Source organism: Nannobrachium achirus (assembly GCF_963921795.1).
Source record: "Nannobrachium achirus genome assembly, chromosome: 1".
In the NCBI taxonomy this organism is placed as follows: Eukaryota; Metazoa; Chordata; class Actinopteri; order Myctophiformes; family Myctophidae; genus Nannobrachium; species Nannobrachium achirus.
The window spans coordinates 53,602,808-53,621,747 of record NC_137810.1 but is presented as its reverse complement, the minus strand read 5'-3'; the positions used below and the strand labels follow the sequence as shown (position 1 = coordinate 53,621,747).

At 41.4% G+C, this 18,940-nt stretch overlaps 1 protein-coding gene across 1 annotated transcript in view; it reads right to left on the bottom strand.

Annotated features, from left to right (window-relative positions):
• Positions 1-1,859: 1,859 nt before the first annotated feature.
• Positions 1,860-18,940, bottom strand: part of celf5a (cugbp, Elav-like family member 5a) — a gene marked incomplete at its 3' end in the record, with an annotated part of 549,786 nt that continues 532,705 nt past the window's right edge. The window contains exons 9-11 of the mRNA XM_080733698.1: positions 15,336-15,425; positions 9,598-9,741; positions 1,860-1,987 (exon numbers count right to left, since the gene is read on the bottom strand). Of these exons, the coding sequence (XP_080589824.1) occupies positions 1,860-1,987; positions 9,598-9,741; positions 15,336-15,425 (362 nt within the window). The remainder of the gene's footprint in view (positions 1,988-9,597; positions 9,742-15,335; positions 15,426-18,940) is intronic.

The window sequence follows — 18,940 nt, the reverse complement described above, 5'->3', positions numbered from 1 at the left end:
CTGTGTGACTAAGTGCTGTGTTGTTACTCTAGCTGCAGCACAGTAAAGTTGATAGATCACCAAGTCCAAGATGAAATGCCGTGATAAAGAATGCTATGGGTGAAGAGGATGATGAGTAAAAAAGCAGATCTGAACATGCCCAGAACAATCTCTAACCCACGGATTCTACACCACTAAAATAGTATAGCTTTTTAATGTCTTTCTTTTTTTTTTCTCTTTTTCTTTTTTTTGACCATTTTCTGTTTCATTTCAATATTCTCAAAACCCCCAGTAGCTATAAATGTAAAAGGAAAAGAAACCAAAACCCTTTTCCTCTTTTTTTCAACCTGAAGCTAGTATTTCTTCTTAAGTTTTAACTTGTAATATTATTAGTAGTAGTTTGTAGTATTAGTATCATTTAATACTATTATATTACTGTTCAGAACAATAAAAACGTTTGGTCCTTTGGTCCCTTAGGGGTGAAAGATTTGCAGTTTCTACTGTTTGCTAATGGAAACCTCAGTGACCTCAGAGAGTCATAGTTCTGCGCTTGCTGAGAGAGACGGTGAAAGAATAAGAGAAAGAGGGAACGATAAAGAAAGTCTATCAGTGGAACATACAGAATAGCTTCTTTTTTTGTCCACCGTTTTTCTTGATCTTCAAGTTTTAACCCTCATTTGTCCAGTATAGTAAAAGCCACAAGCGCCTCTTTCTTTATATATGTGTGTATATAATATGTATATAGAAATCTATCTGTTGTTGCTGCTTTTTTGTTTGTTAGTTTGTTGCTTAATTAACAATTCAAGTCTCAACAAGAAAAGTTTTGTTGTTCTCTGCGGTCTTCGTCGCAATCTTTTTCAGTTTTTTTCTTTTTCTCTTTTTTTTTTAAACTTGTTCTTGTTCCGCCGTTCCATCTGTTACTGGTGGTGATTTCCTCGTCCATTCCGACCTCCTTCTTTGCCTCTTCCTTCTCTGCCGTTGCGTATATCTTCATCATCATCATCATCATCGTCGTAAGTAAATGCTGATATGTCTTCAAAAATTCCTTATTTGTTGATTTCTTTTTTAAAACATATTTTTAGGTGTTTTCAAAGGAAAAAAGTTGAACTCCTCCAGGATATCCTCACTTGTCCTCCAAACCTAAGGACAAAGAGAAAGAGGGAAAAAAAGTAAAAAGCCATCTCAAATCTGGCTGCTCATTTCCCCCCCATCTTTCAAAAGATCCATTTCTTTCAACTTTGGATAGTTCAATATGGCCCTATTATATCAGAGTAATGGTCTGGAGAGAGCTAACCCACATTTGCAAACCAATCAATCTTTGTCAATCATGATGATGACAGATTTTCCCATAATTAGTAAGTCCGCCGCTGCATATAAAATCAAACCTCGGCCCCCACAGCCTCTACATGTCTGCAAATAACTGCAGCACTGGACAATCTTAAAGACCAACTGCAGAAATAGATGGACTTGAAGAGAGTACAGTTTTGCTGGGGAATTGGCATTTTGGCAAAGGCCTGTTACTTTAAAAGTGCAAATGTATTGGCATCAAGATGTACTTACGGTACCAAAAGTAAAAGTATAGACATTATGCATAGATATTTGTTTTAAAATGTGTCCAAATCTACCGGTATATCTTTTTACAAACACATCTACAAGCTCACAACGGCTACATGTTATGAGCTTGTAGATCTGCAATTTTTTAATGTATAAAACATGGCTTAACTTGAACTACAGTTTTCAAATAACTGTAGTGGAATAAAAAGTACAATATTTGCCTCTGATGTAGGATTATTAAGTATTGAAAAATGGAAATGTTAGCATATTTGCAAAAGTTCTTGGCTTACCTGTGCTGTTGCAGTGAATACTGAAGGTAGGCTGTGTCAGTAAGGGCGGCTGGCATCCTTCGGTCTCTTTAACTGGACTTTCAATCTCTTCATTCCAATCTGAAAGCCGTTCATGGCTTGAATAGCTGCCTGTGCGCTAGCAGGGTTGTCGAAGCTCACAAAACCTAGGAGAGAAGGTGCAGCCTAATGTGAGTGGAACAAATTACTAAACACCTAAACATTGAAAACCTGTGAACGAGTGGAACAAATTACTAAACACCTAAACATTGAAAACCTGTGAACGAGTGGAACAAACTAAACACCTAAACATTGAAAACCTGTGAACGAGTGGAACAAATTACTAAACACCTAAACATTGAAAACCTGTGAACGAGTGGAACAAATTACTAAACACCTAAACATTGAAAACCTGTGAACGAGTGGAACAAATTACTAAACACCTAAACATTGAAAACCTGTGAACGAGTGGAACAAATTACTAAACACCTAAACATTGAAAACTTATGAAACGGTACATTCAGCATAACGAGTACTTTTGGTACTTCAAGTACATTTTGATACCAATACTTTTGTACTTTAACTCAAGTGAATTATTGAATTCCAGACTCTTACGTGTAACAGAGTATTTCTACATTGCAGTATTGATTCTGAGTACTTTTTCCACCAATGGTCTGAAGGAAGCCAAACACAAAAATAGGCTACTGGCTTTTACCACCACAGGGAAATTGTTGTCGGAGGAAAATTATCCTGTCCAAGATGTCCATTTAATCCATAAATATATTTAAAAGGACAACTGGCATTGATTTAGGGTCATGATTTGCTGTTGGAGTGTTGGCATACTGTTGGAGTGTTGGTTCATGAACAGTAGATTTATTTAGCAAGAATGCTAAATGCAGTAGCATGCATGTTTACAGTAAGTCAAATATGTTGATGCCCTGTGGGCTTGATTTTTGATAGCTCAATAATCTGTGTCAAATATCATTTGTCGAAGACAGTCTAAAGATGCTTTGTTGCCAGTTTGGTGTCAACTGAGAAGAAATATGGACGAGACAGTTTCAATTAGTTTTACAGTTTATGAGAAAAACAGAATGATAATTCCTGTCTGCTCAATACACATTTCTTCTCACTTTGGTTCCTACATTTGGGTTAAAGTTGCAAAGTGGGACAAGAACAACCATGATTGATTTGTCATGCATTTTCAATGCTTTAAAAAGTCGCTTTGGCGCCACCATCAGGACTATTAGCCCACAATAGGAGCATTGGCACAGGACTGGAACTAAATGATGTGCAAAGTCTTGTGATTGCCAGGAATACAGAAGAAAGGCAAACACAAGGAGGTAGCCGACAGCGGAGCTGCCAGGCCCACCTAAAAAGAGTAACAGCGGCGATATTTCCATCGGATCTTTGTGCAAACCCACCAGACCTTACAATGCGAAAATCAATGAGGCTGAGCAGTTGGGGCGAAGCAGTCCCACTGAAAAGAGGATACTCAGGGGCGTCACACCAAATTCTGGGCCCTGGGTACAAGGATTCACTGCGGGCCCCCCATGAATGTTAACTATTGAAAAAATAGCAGATATACAAGCTCACAGCGCGGCACCGAGTGCCGCGCTGCAAGCTTGTAAATCTGCTATTTTTGAAAAAAATTGTGAAAATGTGTGCAAGAAACCCATGTTTCCATGTCAGTGATGCTCAAACCTTTTCATGTGAAGGACCCCCAAAATGATAAGAATTTGGCCACGGACCCCCATCTCAAAATATTTAGTTCCAGGGACCCCCCCGGAAGCAACATTTGAGTTACAAATGTTCGTTTAAAAAATAAATATTCAAAGATTTGCACACATTTTCACGACTTTTCAAAAATAGCAGATCTACAAGCTCGCAGCGCGGCACTCGGTGCCGCGCTGTGAGCTTGTATATCTGCTATTTTTCAATAGCTAAAGTTACTAGGGCCCCTCCACCTTGGGCCCTGGTAACTCAGTCCCACTTTCCTACCCCTTGTGACGCCCCTGACTGAGGATACTATACAAACACAGTTCATCAGGGACAGACAGACAGGGAGTGCCGCACACACACACACACACACACACACACACACACACTCAAGCACGCACGCATACACACGCATACACAACACACACACACACGACCAGACTCCCCCCCAGTGCATTGCCCCCAGACATGCCAATCCTCAAAACCCGTGCTGAACGGCCTGTTTCCATCATGTGTAAAAAAAAAAAGAAGAAAAAAAAAGAAAAAAACAGAGCCTTGAGAGGGCAGTGAGCTGAACCTGCAGTGGAGTGTGGCCCTGCTTGAAGCGCTCCCCTGTGTCTGCAGTGTCATTAGGAACAGCCGATGACCCGTGAAAAACAGCAGGAGCCTCTGCAGGTCCCCCGGCCACCTGGGAGAGGTGTCTGCCTTGGCCCTGCCTGCTATTGGGCCGGCCCATTAGGGGCCAAGGCTACGGAGGGAGGGAGGGAGGTGATGGTGATGTGTGTGCTGTGCGTGGGTGGGTGGGCTGGCTGGCTGGGATGAAGAGGGGCTGGGAAGGAGGACAGGAGGAGGTGTCTGCCTGACCGGCCTACCACCAGACTGGTCCATTAAGCTTGATTTATACTTCATTGCGCGACAAGAATCGCACGCACAACGCTGTCGCTTGCTGAATCGCTCAACGAAATCTCCGGGGACGAATCCCTCGCCGCTGCTAGCTCGAAGATCAGCTATAGCTGGCGGGTGTCAGCGAACGACGTGCGACAACGTATGAGTTAGGCGTTTAGGGGGGAAGGATAGATGGGTAGGAAGGCGAGGAGACAGAGGCTTAGGCATCAAGTTGTGCTTTAAAGGAGTAGTTCACCCCCAAAATGTCTTTTTTTCTATTGATTACTCACGCCACGGAGACTTAAGTTCAATAATATTTTGTTGTATTTGTCGCATTCCTAAGACAATAATTTGATTACAATTAATTTACCCCCATTGATTCCGGATGGGGACCCAAATGCATTCGGGTCCCCATCGGGAATCAATGGGGTAAATGTACTATAATCAATTTTTTGTCTTAGGAATGTACGGAGCCCCCTAGTGGCCACTGGAGGGGAAAACAATATATAACGCTAATTCGTGGCCACGAATTACTATTTTGTGGGCATGAATTAGTATTTCGTGGCCACCAATTACTATTTCGTGGGCATGAATTAGTATTTTGTGGCCACCAATTACTATTTCGTGGGCATGAATTAGTATTTCGTGGCCACCAATTACTATTTCGTGGCCACCAATTACTATTTCGTGGCCACCAATTACTATTTCGTGGCCACCAATTACTACTTCATGGCCACCAATTACTATACTATTTCGTGGCCACCAATTACTATTTCGTGGCCACCAATTACTATTTCGTGGGCATGAATTAGTATTTCGTGGCCACCAATTACTATTTTGTGGCCACTAATTACTATTTCGTGGGCACGAATTAGTATTTCGTGGCCACCAATTACTATTTCGTGGCCACCAATTACTATTTTGTGGCCACCAATTACTATTTTGTGGCCACGAATTAGCATTATATATATTTTTTCCCTCCAGTGGCCACTGCGGGGCTCCGTAGGGAATGCGACATATACAACAAAATATTATTGAACTCATGTCTCCATGGCGTGAGTAATCAATAGAAAAAAAGGCATATTGGGTGAACTAGGCCTACTCCTTTAAGTATTAACTAGTATTAACTATCTATCTATCTATCTATCTATCTATCTATCTATCTATCTATCTAAGTCTTCAACTCGACCCTACCAAACAAAAAGTGTGATCTCTCTCTCATTTTGCATTTCCCTTCCCCTCATTTGTCCCCCCCTCTCTCTCCCTCCCTCCCTCCCTCTCTCTCTTGCTCTCACACCATCACTCTGTGTTTATCCCCCATCTCTGCTTCCCAGATTAATTACACCGGTGAGCTTCTCGCTTCGCCCAGACCTAACATTACGTTGTAAATGCATAGTGTATTAGTCAATACAGCAAATAGGTCTTCTTTCATGAATTTATATGTTATTAAGTCCCCCCCGGGAGACAGAAACTGGCGATCAATTTGGCCCAGGGATGTGTGGGTTCCCTGAAGTGAAAACAAATGCTGATCTATAATTGTCCTCATGCTTTCTTCCTCTCCATTCCTCCATCGCTCTCTACCTCCTCAAAAGTTTTCATAAGCCTGCAGGCTGGCTGTGTGTGTGTGTGTGTGTGTGTGGGCAGACAAATGGGAAGGCAGCCAGGAACAGGGACGTGCTGGGCCCCTGATTCAGCCCGGGAAAAAGAGTTGGAGAGGCCCTCGTTTTTTTTTTTTTTTTTTTTAATATATTTCGTCGTTGTCGGGTGGAAACCTTGTACGTCCAAAACCGTTTGTTTTGTATTTATCATTTTAAAAATCGTTTAAACTAGTGAAAACAGCCGATCTACAAGCACACAACGCCTCGCACCGCGAGGCGTTGTGTGCTTGTAGATCTGCTGTTTTCACTACTTTTGTGCGACGGCCTTGTATGATGAAGTAGGGCTTTGCTTTGCGAAAAAATAAACAAATTTGAAACTTGGAGATACGAGGTTTCTGCCCGACAGTGACGATTTACTTTGTTGGCCGCCTAACCCCCAAAATGGACGACATTTTATTTTAATGTTTTTCCTAATGGCCGGCCTGGACCGGCCGGGAATGAACCGGCCGTTAGGGAGTTGTCCCGCTTTTCCCAATGGCCAGCACGTCCCTGGCCAGGAAGATGTGTGTGTGTGTGTGTGTGTGTGTGCGCGCGTGTGTGTGTGTGTGTGTGTGCGTGCACGCATGCGGCCCAGTGCAGGGAATATTGACAGGTATTGGGGTTACCGAGCGGTGATGCTGTTCCAACACCTGAAAGTTTTTAGGTCACTCAGCTGTCAGAGTGAGACAAGGGATATATGAGTGTCTGACAGAGGCGCTGGTAACTCTATCTACACCGAGAGACATCCACAGTTAATTTGGCTCCCAGTGTAAAAGAAATGGACCCACATGGATCCTTAATGTGTCCATTTTTTACACGCCGAGTTAAGACTAAAGATTAGCACGGAGGATTTGACGGTTTATTGGACTATCGCGACACATTGTGAGCTTGTAGATCTGCTATTTTCAAATGTCCGAAATGTATAGCGCTGAAGTGGGTAATACATGTTTTGTAATAATAATCAAAATCTACTAACGTTTTCAAATAACTGTAGTTGAGTAAGAGTACAATATTTGCCTCTGAGATGTAGCGGAGTAGAATTAAAAGTATTGAAAATTGGAAACACCCCAGTAAAGTAAAAAAAAAAAATGCTGAAAAGTGTACTCAAGTACAGCACTTGTAGGCTAGTAATTGTACTTAGTTACTTAAGACCACTGGTGTCCGCAATATTCTATCCTTCCCTCTACTCTAGCGCTCCTCCGTTTACATTACACATGTGTGGAGCAGACCTGGTTTTGAACCCCTGATAACGATCAGGGTGAAATCCAATTTGTGTTCATTTAGACTTGCCACTCGATGCATGTTGATTGGTTGAGGCGACTTGATTGGACGATAAAGAAAAGAAAAAAAAAAGAAAAAAATAGAGAATTGATGTGGCAAGTGTGTAATGACAGCTTGAGATAAGACAGTGCTTTCGCTGCTCTGGGTGAGAATCCAGCTCAAACAGAACAGGAGAGAATGGAAGGAGAGTATTATAAACCGTTCCTCAGTGAAGCGTATAGATAAAGTGAAAATGACATATCCTGCACAGTCAAATCCAGAGTGTTAATTTTACACAGAGGGTGGAACAATTGACTTTGTAAGGGTACATTTTTTACCGTTGTCGTACATCACAAATCGTTGCTGTCGGGCAGAAACAAACTTTCTTTTGGTAAATTGACGTCCTACTACTGTGTTATACAAAAGAAGCAAAATAGCCGATCTACCAAGCTCGCAACGTGTGGCATATAGTAATGCGTTACGCTTGTAGATCGCTTATCTTAGCTATTTCTGTAAAGATTTATGTCAGCGAAAGTGGTTAAGTCTGTGTGTGTGTTCAATTTACTAGTAAGACGCCTCAGGGCGACAAGCGACCTCGCCCTAAAGGATGAGGTCGCGCCGATTCTTGGCCATCTGGCCAGTGATGTATATCGGACCAGTTACCCATATATGGAGATCCATGTACTGTATATAGTACATCCCTTTTATGCCCATACATGGAGATCCCTGTCTGAACCAGCCACACAGATATGGGCTGTTTTCCTCCATAAATGGGCATTCCCATATCCTGTTAGATATGGGCTTAATATTGATGACATCAGGGATCTCCATATATGGGCATAAAAGGGATTCTGGGGAATACCCATATATATACATAGGTGATGTCACCTGTTATATCACCTGTGATGTCACAGTGATGTGTCAAGGGAACCAACCCATAGACTGTAAAAATGTGTACACACACGGCTTCACCTTTACACGCAGACAAGCTGTGACATTTCTCATGGTGAACTGCGACCTTTGGTCGCAATAAATATCGAACCAATGAAAGGTATCAACAAGAGATTGTGACTATATAACCAGTAAGATGCCCTAAAGGCGCTAAGAGACCTTGCCCTAAAGGGCGAGGTCGGGCTGAAACAACAGAGACTGACACAATATGTCCATATATGGGCATTCCTAGATAGGACCTTAATAGGCTATTGATGACCTCAGTGTTCTCCATATATGGGCATATAAGGGACAAGGACGGAATTCATTTGCAAGTGTGACTATACAACCTTTGTTTTGTTTTGTTAATGTTATGTTATGATGGCGCAAGGAAGGTTGACTTGCCTCTGTTGCTTTGACCACCACAATGGCATCACATCCATGCGATCAGAAAGTCATGTGCGTGCTTGTATAATATCCATGTGATCCCACAGAGTTCGGGTCCCTTTTTTATTATCGTCTACTGGGTCCAGCTTGGTCCAGATTACCTCAGAAGAACCCCAGTTCTGTTCGGATCATAACACTAAACCCACGCTGTATAGCGCTGATTGTTACAAGCTGCTGGAACTGTCAGCTGTGAAACTTGATGTGTGCTTCTCCGTATGGCCGTGTGCGTATCTAAAATAGCAGACATACAAGCTCACAGCGCGGCGCGTTGCAACGTGTTGTGAGCTTGAAGCTCTGATATGCGCGTAACCATCGTACGACAAATATAGACTGATCGAATGTGCACAGCGCAGCATGAAGCAGCAGCAGTGGCGGTGAGCTCCGCTGCCGCCAGACTCACAGAACATGATACAAATTTAAAATTATGATAGGTTTTAATGGTTGTAGCTTTACTACTTTAGACAAATAATGATGTGAATAATAAGTTAAATTAAATGATAAAATAGCCTAAGAGGCATTTTCCCAGCCGGCCACGGCGGCCGGTGGACTTTATAATTACCGGCCAATTACACATTTGCCCGGTCAATGTTCCGGTAAATACCGGCTAACGGAATCTCTGATGGGCATAAAAGGGACAAGGACAGAATCAATTTGCAAGTGTGGTTGCCGGGACGCGAGTCACACTTGCAAATGAATTCTGTCTTGGCCATATACATGTATGGAGTGTGACATGTGGCATGACTAACTGACTGACGCACATGAGCGAGCTGCAGGTTTTCATAGTAAACGCAACCTCAATCAATCAATCAATCAATCAATCAATCAATCAATCAATCAATCAAAGAGGTTTCTGCCCGACACCAAGGAAACATAGATTAGTGTGCTGCATGTGGAGGACTCACCAAAGCACTTGCTCTGGTTGGTGGCGCGGTCCATGAACACCTTGGAGGAGATGACCGTCCCGAACGGCAGGAACATCTGCATGAGCTCGTTGTCTCCAAACTCCTGTGGCAGGTGGTAGATGAAGAGGTTGCAGCCCTCTGGTCCTGGAGAGAGACACGAGAGAGAGCAGAGCTTCACCATTCAGTTTAACATTCACCATTTACACCAGACATGCTGCATTATGTTTGATTTAGATCAGTGCAGTGTTGATTTTGACAGCAATCTTTGATCTAGTTTTGGTCATGGTCCTTTGAATAACATTCCATTTAGTTTTAGTCATCGGAAATGTTTTAGTGTTAGTCTAGTTTTAGTCAACTAAATATCATAGGATTTTAGTAGACTAAGGCCATGCTGGATATTTCATATATCCCGTTTTTTCAGATATCCACATAGAAAAATATCTAGGTCCACACGGAGCTGGATATTTTATATATCCCGGTTTTTCAGATATCCACATAGAAAAATATCTAGGTCCACACGACAAAGATATCTAGGTCTAACAAGCACACACACAGTAAAGTCTTCAGAGATATCCGGGTTCCCTGTCTACACGGATCCAGTGAATCGGATATGTTTCAATCTCTCCACTTATTTATCCGGTTTAAAAAATATCCAGCTTCGCGGCCGAAATATCCAGCTTCATGTGGCTGCAAGCTAAATGTACAGTTAATTTTGGCGGGTCTTGATGGTGTCGTAATGACTGATTTTACACTTGATTGCATGCTGAAAATAGCCGATCTACAAGTTTAAGGTGTGAGGTAGATCTGCTATTTTCAGAGTGCAACTCCCGAGCACAACCAAACATAAAATGACATGTCTTTTAGTTCTACGGGATCTCTTCTCCACTAGTCCCTCCCTTACATTTTACTCTAGTTTTTATTTGTTGACAAAATGGTCTATTTTGTCTCGTCATAGCATGGTTTTCGTCAGTGAAAAAAGGTAGTCGATGAAATTCTTTTGGCATAGTTTTATTTGACAAAGTCAACACTGGATCAGTGGTTCTTAACAAGGGTAAATGGGAACCTCAAGTAATAGTAAAATAAATTAGCAGCTCTACATTGTCACTGTCAGTTAACGGTTCATATCCATGAGTTAAATGGTGGTTTGTTTATTTCTGGAACAGAGTTCTTACAGTATATGACGTGATCTAAGGGGATTTGCCTATGGGGATTCCAATACAAAAATAACCCAGTGACCAAGGGGTAGTGGAGGGAGTGACGTTCGTTCCATTGATCCAAGGCGGAACACAATCCTTTGATTGATCATTAAAATGAACATGAAACATGAAACATGGCTGCGAACGCTTTGGAGATCTTCAAATGGGCCCTGATCCAGAAAAGGGTTAAGAACCCTGGGATGAAAGCTATTTATGGAATAAATAAATAAAATATATATAAATATGTGAAAGACATTTGTGACTGATGCTGGAGGAAAGGTCCTTATGTCGATGATTTTAGAAGCCAAAGATTGAAAATAAGATTGATTTCGATTTTTCTTTGTTTTTCGTTTTTTGTATATATTAACAGTTTGAATATAGAAGAGGGTTTTCATTCCACAAGATATCTTTGTTAAGGTCGGTAAATGGCAACATTAGTGTAGCAAAGTTGCCTTGCTTTGGGAGAGTTTTAATGCTGTTTTTGTAGGCGGAGAATTAGCTCTTTAGATCTTACTTCTATGTAAACCATACAATACGGACAGTTTGTGCTGCATGTCACTGTGCTGGAAAGCGTCTTCTGCCTCACAAAAGCCCAACCACAACCACCTATACAGTCCACAGATTTGGAGCTGGCATCTGCCAATGATCTGCTCTGTTCGGTTATGGATAACCCTAAACGAGAGAATCCTGTTTGTCGTATTAGTATTATTCATCATTGTTTGTTGCCAAAATTCATTAGCCCCTGCTGTAGAAAAGCCAGCCTCTCCCATAGCCCCCCCGCCCCGCCCCAGTCACAATTCTCTGGAGCCGTCGCGGCTGAGAACCACTGATTTAGATTGACGTAAAATGAGCAGAGAATGTACAGTATTTCCAGGAGCTACAGTATGCTGTGTGACATGACGATAACCTAACTAGACAAGTCTTCTGGCTTGCCAGAAGAAATCACAGCTTTTCTGCAAATATACTTTTACTGCACCTAGTATTGATGATTTCTTGTGTAGTACAGAATTGTATGTCTTTAACCCATTTAGGACTAGAATTATGGAATGCTTTAACCAGTGAAAAATAGCAGATATACAAGCTCACAGCGCGGCACCGAGTGCCGTGCTGCGAGCTTGTATATCTGCTATTTTTGAAAAAGTCGTGAAAATGTGTGCAAATGATGTATTTTCAAAGTGAACGTTTGGAACTCAAATTTTGCTTCTGGGTGGTCCCTGGAACTAAATATTTTGAGATGGGGGTCCGTGGCCAAATAAATATCAGTTTGGGGGTCCTTCACATGAAAAGGATAGAGTACCACTGACATAGTAGTCTCTCAAGAACAGACTAACTGAGCTCCAGTTAAAGGAGCTATAGTCAACTTTTTCATTGTAGGGCCGACACTTTGTTTACATCCTAGTCTATAGACTAGAATGTAAACATGTCGGTCTGACAATGGCCAAAATGATTATTTTATCATTATTTTACACTTTTTGTGGTCATTTTTGAATAGAAACACATATATGAAGCTTATTTTTTATAAAATATTTTCGAAACATTATTTTTATTTTAGCATCCGTTTTTCAAGAAAAAGTTGACTATAGCTCCTTTAAGTAAAAAGGACCTTTTCTTTGACGATGGCTGGCCAGATTGCTGACATAGAAACATTTTTTCAAAAAACCTTAGAAGGCTTCAAAAGACACTTAAAGAATTGGGTCAAAATTCTAATGTTCATTTGTTCACGATTTTTCAAAAATAGCAGATCTACAAGCTCACAGCGCGGCACTCGGTGCCGTGCTGCGAACTTGTATATCTGCTATTTTTCAATAGTTAAAGCATAAAATAATGATACACCATAATGTGTACCCGTTCTGAATGGGTTTTAAATGTCTTGATGCATTGAATACATACTGTAGGACCACAATGGCAACAAGCCCTCTGTGCCTTTTCTGTTAACCTTTTAGCATCATTGTATAACTGTACCTCTGTACTTTTTGCAAACTGTTAATAAAGTGTTCAGTCAATCAATCAAAAAACGAAAAAACAAATAAAAAACTGAATTTTCACTGCTGATTGGCTGATTGCGTATGGATGTTGGAAATCTCCTTTCCATTAACGTCGCCACAGGTTCTCGTATAAATCAGGCCGGGCGAGATTAAGATCTGAATATGAATGTATTTTCACCTCGCCAATGGATTTCACTATGCAAACAACAATTAGTTGCTGCATTGCAATCTATGTGCTGCCAAGGAGGTCAGGCGCAGGAGTCAATCTATCTTAAATGCATCAGGTCCAAAAACGAGGTTTTATTACTTTATATTTGGCACCAGGCACCGCCCAGACTGACATGTTAATTTCAACAAAAAAAAAATGTTTTTTGATTTCCATGCATTATAAAGCCATCGAAAACAATCACTGTTCCTGATTCTGACGAACCTATATTCGAGTGAAACAATTCTGGCCTGTATTAATCAACTGTAAATGGTTTAACTGTCTGTAACCTAAGTGACGTAAGTGTTTAAAGTGCAACCCCATACTATTATGACTATATATCGTCGTTGTCGGGTGGAAACCTTGTATCTCCAAGTTTCAAATTTCTACGTTTCTTTCGCAAAGTAAAGCCCTGCTTCATCATACAAGGCTGTTGCACAAAAGTAGTGAAAACAGCAGATCTACAAGCACACAACGCCTCGCGGTGCGAGGCGTTGTGTGCTTGTAGATCGGCTGTTTTCACTAGTTTAAATCATTTTTAAAATGATGAATGAAAAACCAACGGTTTTGGACATACAAGGTTTTCACCCGACAACGACGATATTATATTATTATAAATGGTTGAAAAATAATTTGATAAACCTGAGCTTTCCAGCAGCCTCACGGACGTGCAGAGAATGTTAGCAGGGGCACGTTGGCAGGGGCTGAAATTTCTAAAAGAGCTTTTTGGTGGAAATATCGAAAATAGCCGACCTCCAAGCTCACAACGCGTCGCACATTTCCGGTACTTGATACCACACTAAACTAAGCATAATAAAGTGAATAGTGGGAGTTTGGACAAGGCAATTCTCTTGAATTTGTGTTTCTTTCACCATAGTAAAAAACTGCATTCAAGGTCTGGAGAGGGCCCTTTTTTACAGAGGGATAAAAGGGCAGGGGCTCAAGCCCCCTTTGATGTCTATGTGTGCATGTGCCTGGTCAGGGCTGAGGTAAACATTCCTGTTTGCAACCAACTGGATGATGAATAAGCCCATTTTTTTTGGAGGAAGAAAAGGCCCCATATTTCATGGTAAGGAATGGGTCTCTGGGAGTTCCTCGGTGTCACCCCTGACAGGATAATAGGTCACGTATTCATTAGTTTTCTGAGATCAGGAGCATTGATGAAGGAGGGAACATTAGCCACGGACTCAAAAAGAAAATGAGTTTCGGATTGGTCTTGCGACGTGTTGGTGAGCTTGTAGATCAGCTATCTTCGGCAGGGGAAACCACTGTTCGACATAGTAGAATATATGATATCCTGATATCTATAGTGCCTCTATTCATGTCTATTACCTCTATTACATTGGTTCTCAAAGTGGGGTTTGGGGACCCCCAGGGGTCCTTATGGGGGGAGGGGGGTTCCCAGCTAAAGTAGTTAATATAGTATTACAATCATTTTAACTACTTTAACCATATTTTATACTTCAAAATCCCATGGACTGCCAGGTATTAATGAATTAATTCGTCTGCCTCTGCCGCAGGTTTTTCAGAGTATTTTCTCCGGCAACTGCGGTGACACGCTTCCTATTTTCTTCTTCTCTGAGCTGTTTTTTTCGCACTGATTTTTGACATTGCACTATTAGGTTGTGTTGGTAGTTTCTGAATATTTTGCTTTGTTTAACAATGACAGCGAGATACTTGTTGCAACTAGCAACTAGCATTGACTGTTACGGTCTCTTTTTGTAAGACACTTTATGTACTTATATATTATTCGCCCCCTCTATTGATGCACCTTCTCTTTATTGGTACTGTACTGCTCTTGTTTTTCCATCTTATCTATCTTTTTTCTCTGTAACTTTGTAAATAACTGTATACTGCTGTGCTACAACTGGACAACTGAATTTCCCCCTTGGGATAATAAAGGTATCTATCTATCTATCTACCATGTGGCCGGCATCAAGCCTAAGGGCCGATGCATATTCCACTTTTAGAGCCGAATTTATTTCGGTTCTGATCGGGGAGTCACAAAATCTCGGCAGCACCGAACCGAAATAAATTCGTCTCTAAAGAAAGTGGGGTTTTCATCGGCCCTAAACCACTGAAAAAGCTGTTTGACGACTTACAGTAAGTTGCCCATGAACCGCAGAATTTTGAATGACAACTTAAGTTAAAATGTAAAAATCAAACACAAACCTTTGCTTCCATGGCAAAAATATGTGAACCACTGCTCTATGAAAGCCCTCTTTGTACTGTACTAGTATGTGTGCTATAGTGTGTGTGTGTGTGTGTGTGCGTGTGCGTGTGCGTGTGCGTGTGCGTGTGTGTGTGTGTGTGTGTGTGTTATTAAGAGTAATATTGTTCTCTCACCCTCACCTTCTCGCTGCTGCTGCTGCTGCTGGATGACCTGCGGAGGCTGGGGCAGAGTCTGGCCTATAGGGGTCAGCGTGGTGGCTGGGTAGATCGCTGCACAGAGAGAGAGACACCGAGAGACAGAGAGAGAGAGAGAGAGACACACACACACACACACAGAGAGAGAGAGAGAGAGAGAGAGAGAGAGAGAGAGAGAGAGAGAGAGAGAGAGAGAGAGAGAGAGAGAGAGAGAGAGAGAGACACAGAGAGAGAGAGAGAGAGAGAGAGAGAGAGAGAAACACAGAGAGAGAGACAAACATATGTGAATCCCACAGAGAATAGAATCACAGCGGCAGTGGCGGCAGTTCAGAAAAAGCTAAGGTGACAACATGACTGGTGTCTTGCACTGCGCGCGAACACCAGTCATGTTGCCATACCTTAGCAACAGGCATGATATATTTATTTTAAGAAGAAGTACATATAATATATAATTATATATACCTATAATATAATCACATTAAGTTAATCATCCGGGGACCCCTCAAAATAATTTGGGGGCCCCCCTGGGTTGAGAACCAATGCTTTGAATGGTTGATCGCACACAAGCACAAGGAGTATTAAGTCACTCTTTTAATGCTGCATCTGAGTTTCACTCTGTTTTAACTCTCAGGGGGGGAGTTGCACCAATAAGAATTAAGTCTGTAACCAATTTAAGCCAATTTTAGCACTTAAATCGTGTTGCACTACAATTTAAGCATAGATTAAATCTAACCTAAATTTAATGTGAACCTGGATGCATTCTAGATTTGTATATTTCACTTTAAACAGGGTTGGTCAGGTTGCCCCAAAAGTTTTAATCAATTATCCTCAAGTAAGTGTTAAATAGCTCTATATTCTGTTAATACTCATTGCTATAGAGCAGTGGTTCTCAATCGTTTTTGGCTGCAGTACTCCCTTACACTTATTTCCAAAGCCAAGTACGCCTTCCCCTGATTACAGATAAATGTACAGTTCCTAAAGCCAATACATTTTAAATGAAACAGAATAATGCCAATAAACATTGCTTTATATTCAATAACAGTTACTACTAGTCAAGTAATTGATCTCATTTGTTTTAGAAATGTACAGATGAGGAGGTTCACACAAACCCTATCAATGTTTTATCATTAACCATAACAGTAAAATGCATTATTCCATTTTCTAGTTTTTCTTGCGTACACCCTGCAGTACCCCAGCGTGCCCCTAGGGGTACACGTACCCCCATTTGAGAAACACTGCTGTAGTATTAGTCAGGGAAAATTAGCAGAATACCTGTCAAATCTGGGAATAAATTCCTTACCAAACAATTTCTTCACCAATGTGTTCGTAAAGGTGTCTAGTAACATATCTAACAAAGATTGAAATTCAACATCCCTAGCAAAATATTTGACAGCTAGGGTAATTCTGGGTCTCATTCACTTACCATACACTGTACTATAAGGGAAAAAAAATCACTCCCAAAAATATGCTTTAAGTGGGATGTGAGGGGTCTAACTAGGTGTTTTTAATTATTCTGAATCCATTGCAAGCATTTGCTTTGCACGAAAAACATTTCTTGGGACAAAAATGGACCCCATACACCTTGTGAAAAGTGATGACTCATCACTAAACCATTGTTTTTTTGCGTCTGATTTTGGCCCAATGAATGTTTTTCGTGCAAAACAAATGCTTGCAGTGGATTCAGAATAATTAAAAACACCTAGTTAGACCCCTAACATGCTACTTAAAGCATATTTTTGGGAGTGATTTTCCCCTTATAGTACAGTGTATAGTAAGTGAATGAGACCCCGAATTAACCTAGCTGTCAAACATTTTGCTAGGGATGTTGAATTTCAATCTTTGTTAGATATGTTACTAGACACCTTTACGAACACATTGGTGAAGACATGGTTTGGTAAGGAATTTATTCCGAGGGTTTTATTAAAATTCTCTGACTATATAGAGTGTTTGTTCAGTAATAGCTGTCTCTCCAGCTCTTTGGTAAACAGAACATGCATTTTCAGGTTGGGATACCAATGTTATCCAATCAGGAGAGAGAACTCATACATACAGGAAACAGGATAAACAAGTGAAAGTGATGACACAAAGAAATGAGCAGACAAACCTGGAACTGGAACACTATACAACTGAAGGTGATAATTGGGTATTCTCTCCTGATTGGCTGAAATTGGAAACCCACCTGAAAAGGCATTTTCTTTGTTTGTTAAAGAGTTGGAGAGACAGGGAGACCTGTCACTGAACGAACACTCTATAACAATGATTACTATCGGAATGTAATGCTTAGACTTTTAACAAAATAACACACTGTTAGTGCAGCGCACTGCACTGCGTGTTTTCGTTGCGTTTTGGAAATCCGAAATCCTCGAAAGCATTTTTCAGACCAAGCAGAGAGAGAGAAGAGAAAGAGAGTAAAGGACCCAGTGGCGACAGTTGCGAAAATCGGGAAAAAAATCAACCCTGGTCCGAAAATAAATACGAAACGGGCAGCAGTGTGCAAACGTGATTGACATAACACAAGGTTGTTTTTTTTCTTCACGTGCTCCGAAATTCACTCCGATATTCGGCCCGAAAAACGCAGCAGTGTGCAAAGACCTTAAGCCTACCTTCAAACTCAAATTAAACTTAGATCAAGAAATATCAGTTTAGCCCTAAATTCTATTTAAAGACACACTAAGTACTGCACTTACGGTAAGTACAATTTTGAGGTATTTGTACTTTACTTGAGTTATTCCAATTACCAATACTTTTATTTCTACTCAACTACATCTCGGATCCAAATATTGTACTTTTACTCCACCCTGACATCACGCTCTGGCTTCACTGTGATGTCACACTAACAGAATCCCTTTTATGCCCATATATGGAGTTCCCTGATGTCATCTTACAGTAAATGCGAGAAGTCTCTGCCTGTGTGCGTGCGTGCATGCGTGCGTGCGTGTGTGCGTGTATGTATGTAATCCGCGTATCTCGAGAACCGTTCGTCCCACCGGCTTCAGATTCGGCACGCACGTTTCCCGCCGCGACGTGGAGTGCAGTGCCGGGGCTCGACCCGACCCGACGTGCAGTTTTCCCGAACAACGGGTATGATGGGTATTGCCTAACAACCGGAGGGCCATCATTCCCCACGGGTGGAAAAGCAAGCAGGCTGCGTATACTGCTCAAGATGAAGACAGACAGATACAGAGATATCCATAGCATAAAATGGACGCAGACAGAAATATATCTCCATAATATATGGGCATAAATGGACACAGGCAAACAGATAAATGGGGTTTGCGTTAAAGGGTGGGCCATTCATTCCCTATTTACATCGTTCCCGAGTAGGCCGGTCCCCGACTAGATGAGCAGGCTGCGTATTACTGCTCAAGATGAAGACAGACAGATACAGAGATATCCATATATGGGCATAAAATGGACGCAGAAAGAAATATATCTCCATATATGGGCATAAATGGACACAGGCAAACAGATAAATGGGGTTTGTGTTAAAGGGTGGGGCATTCATTCCCTATTTACATCGTTCCCGAGTAGGCCGGTCCCCGACTAGATGATTGGCCGCCCGAAGGGCAGAGATCTCCATATATGGGCAT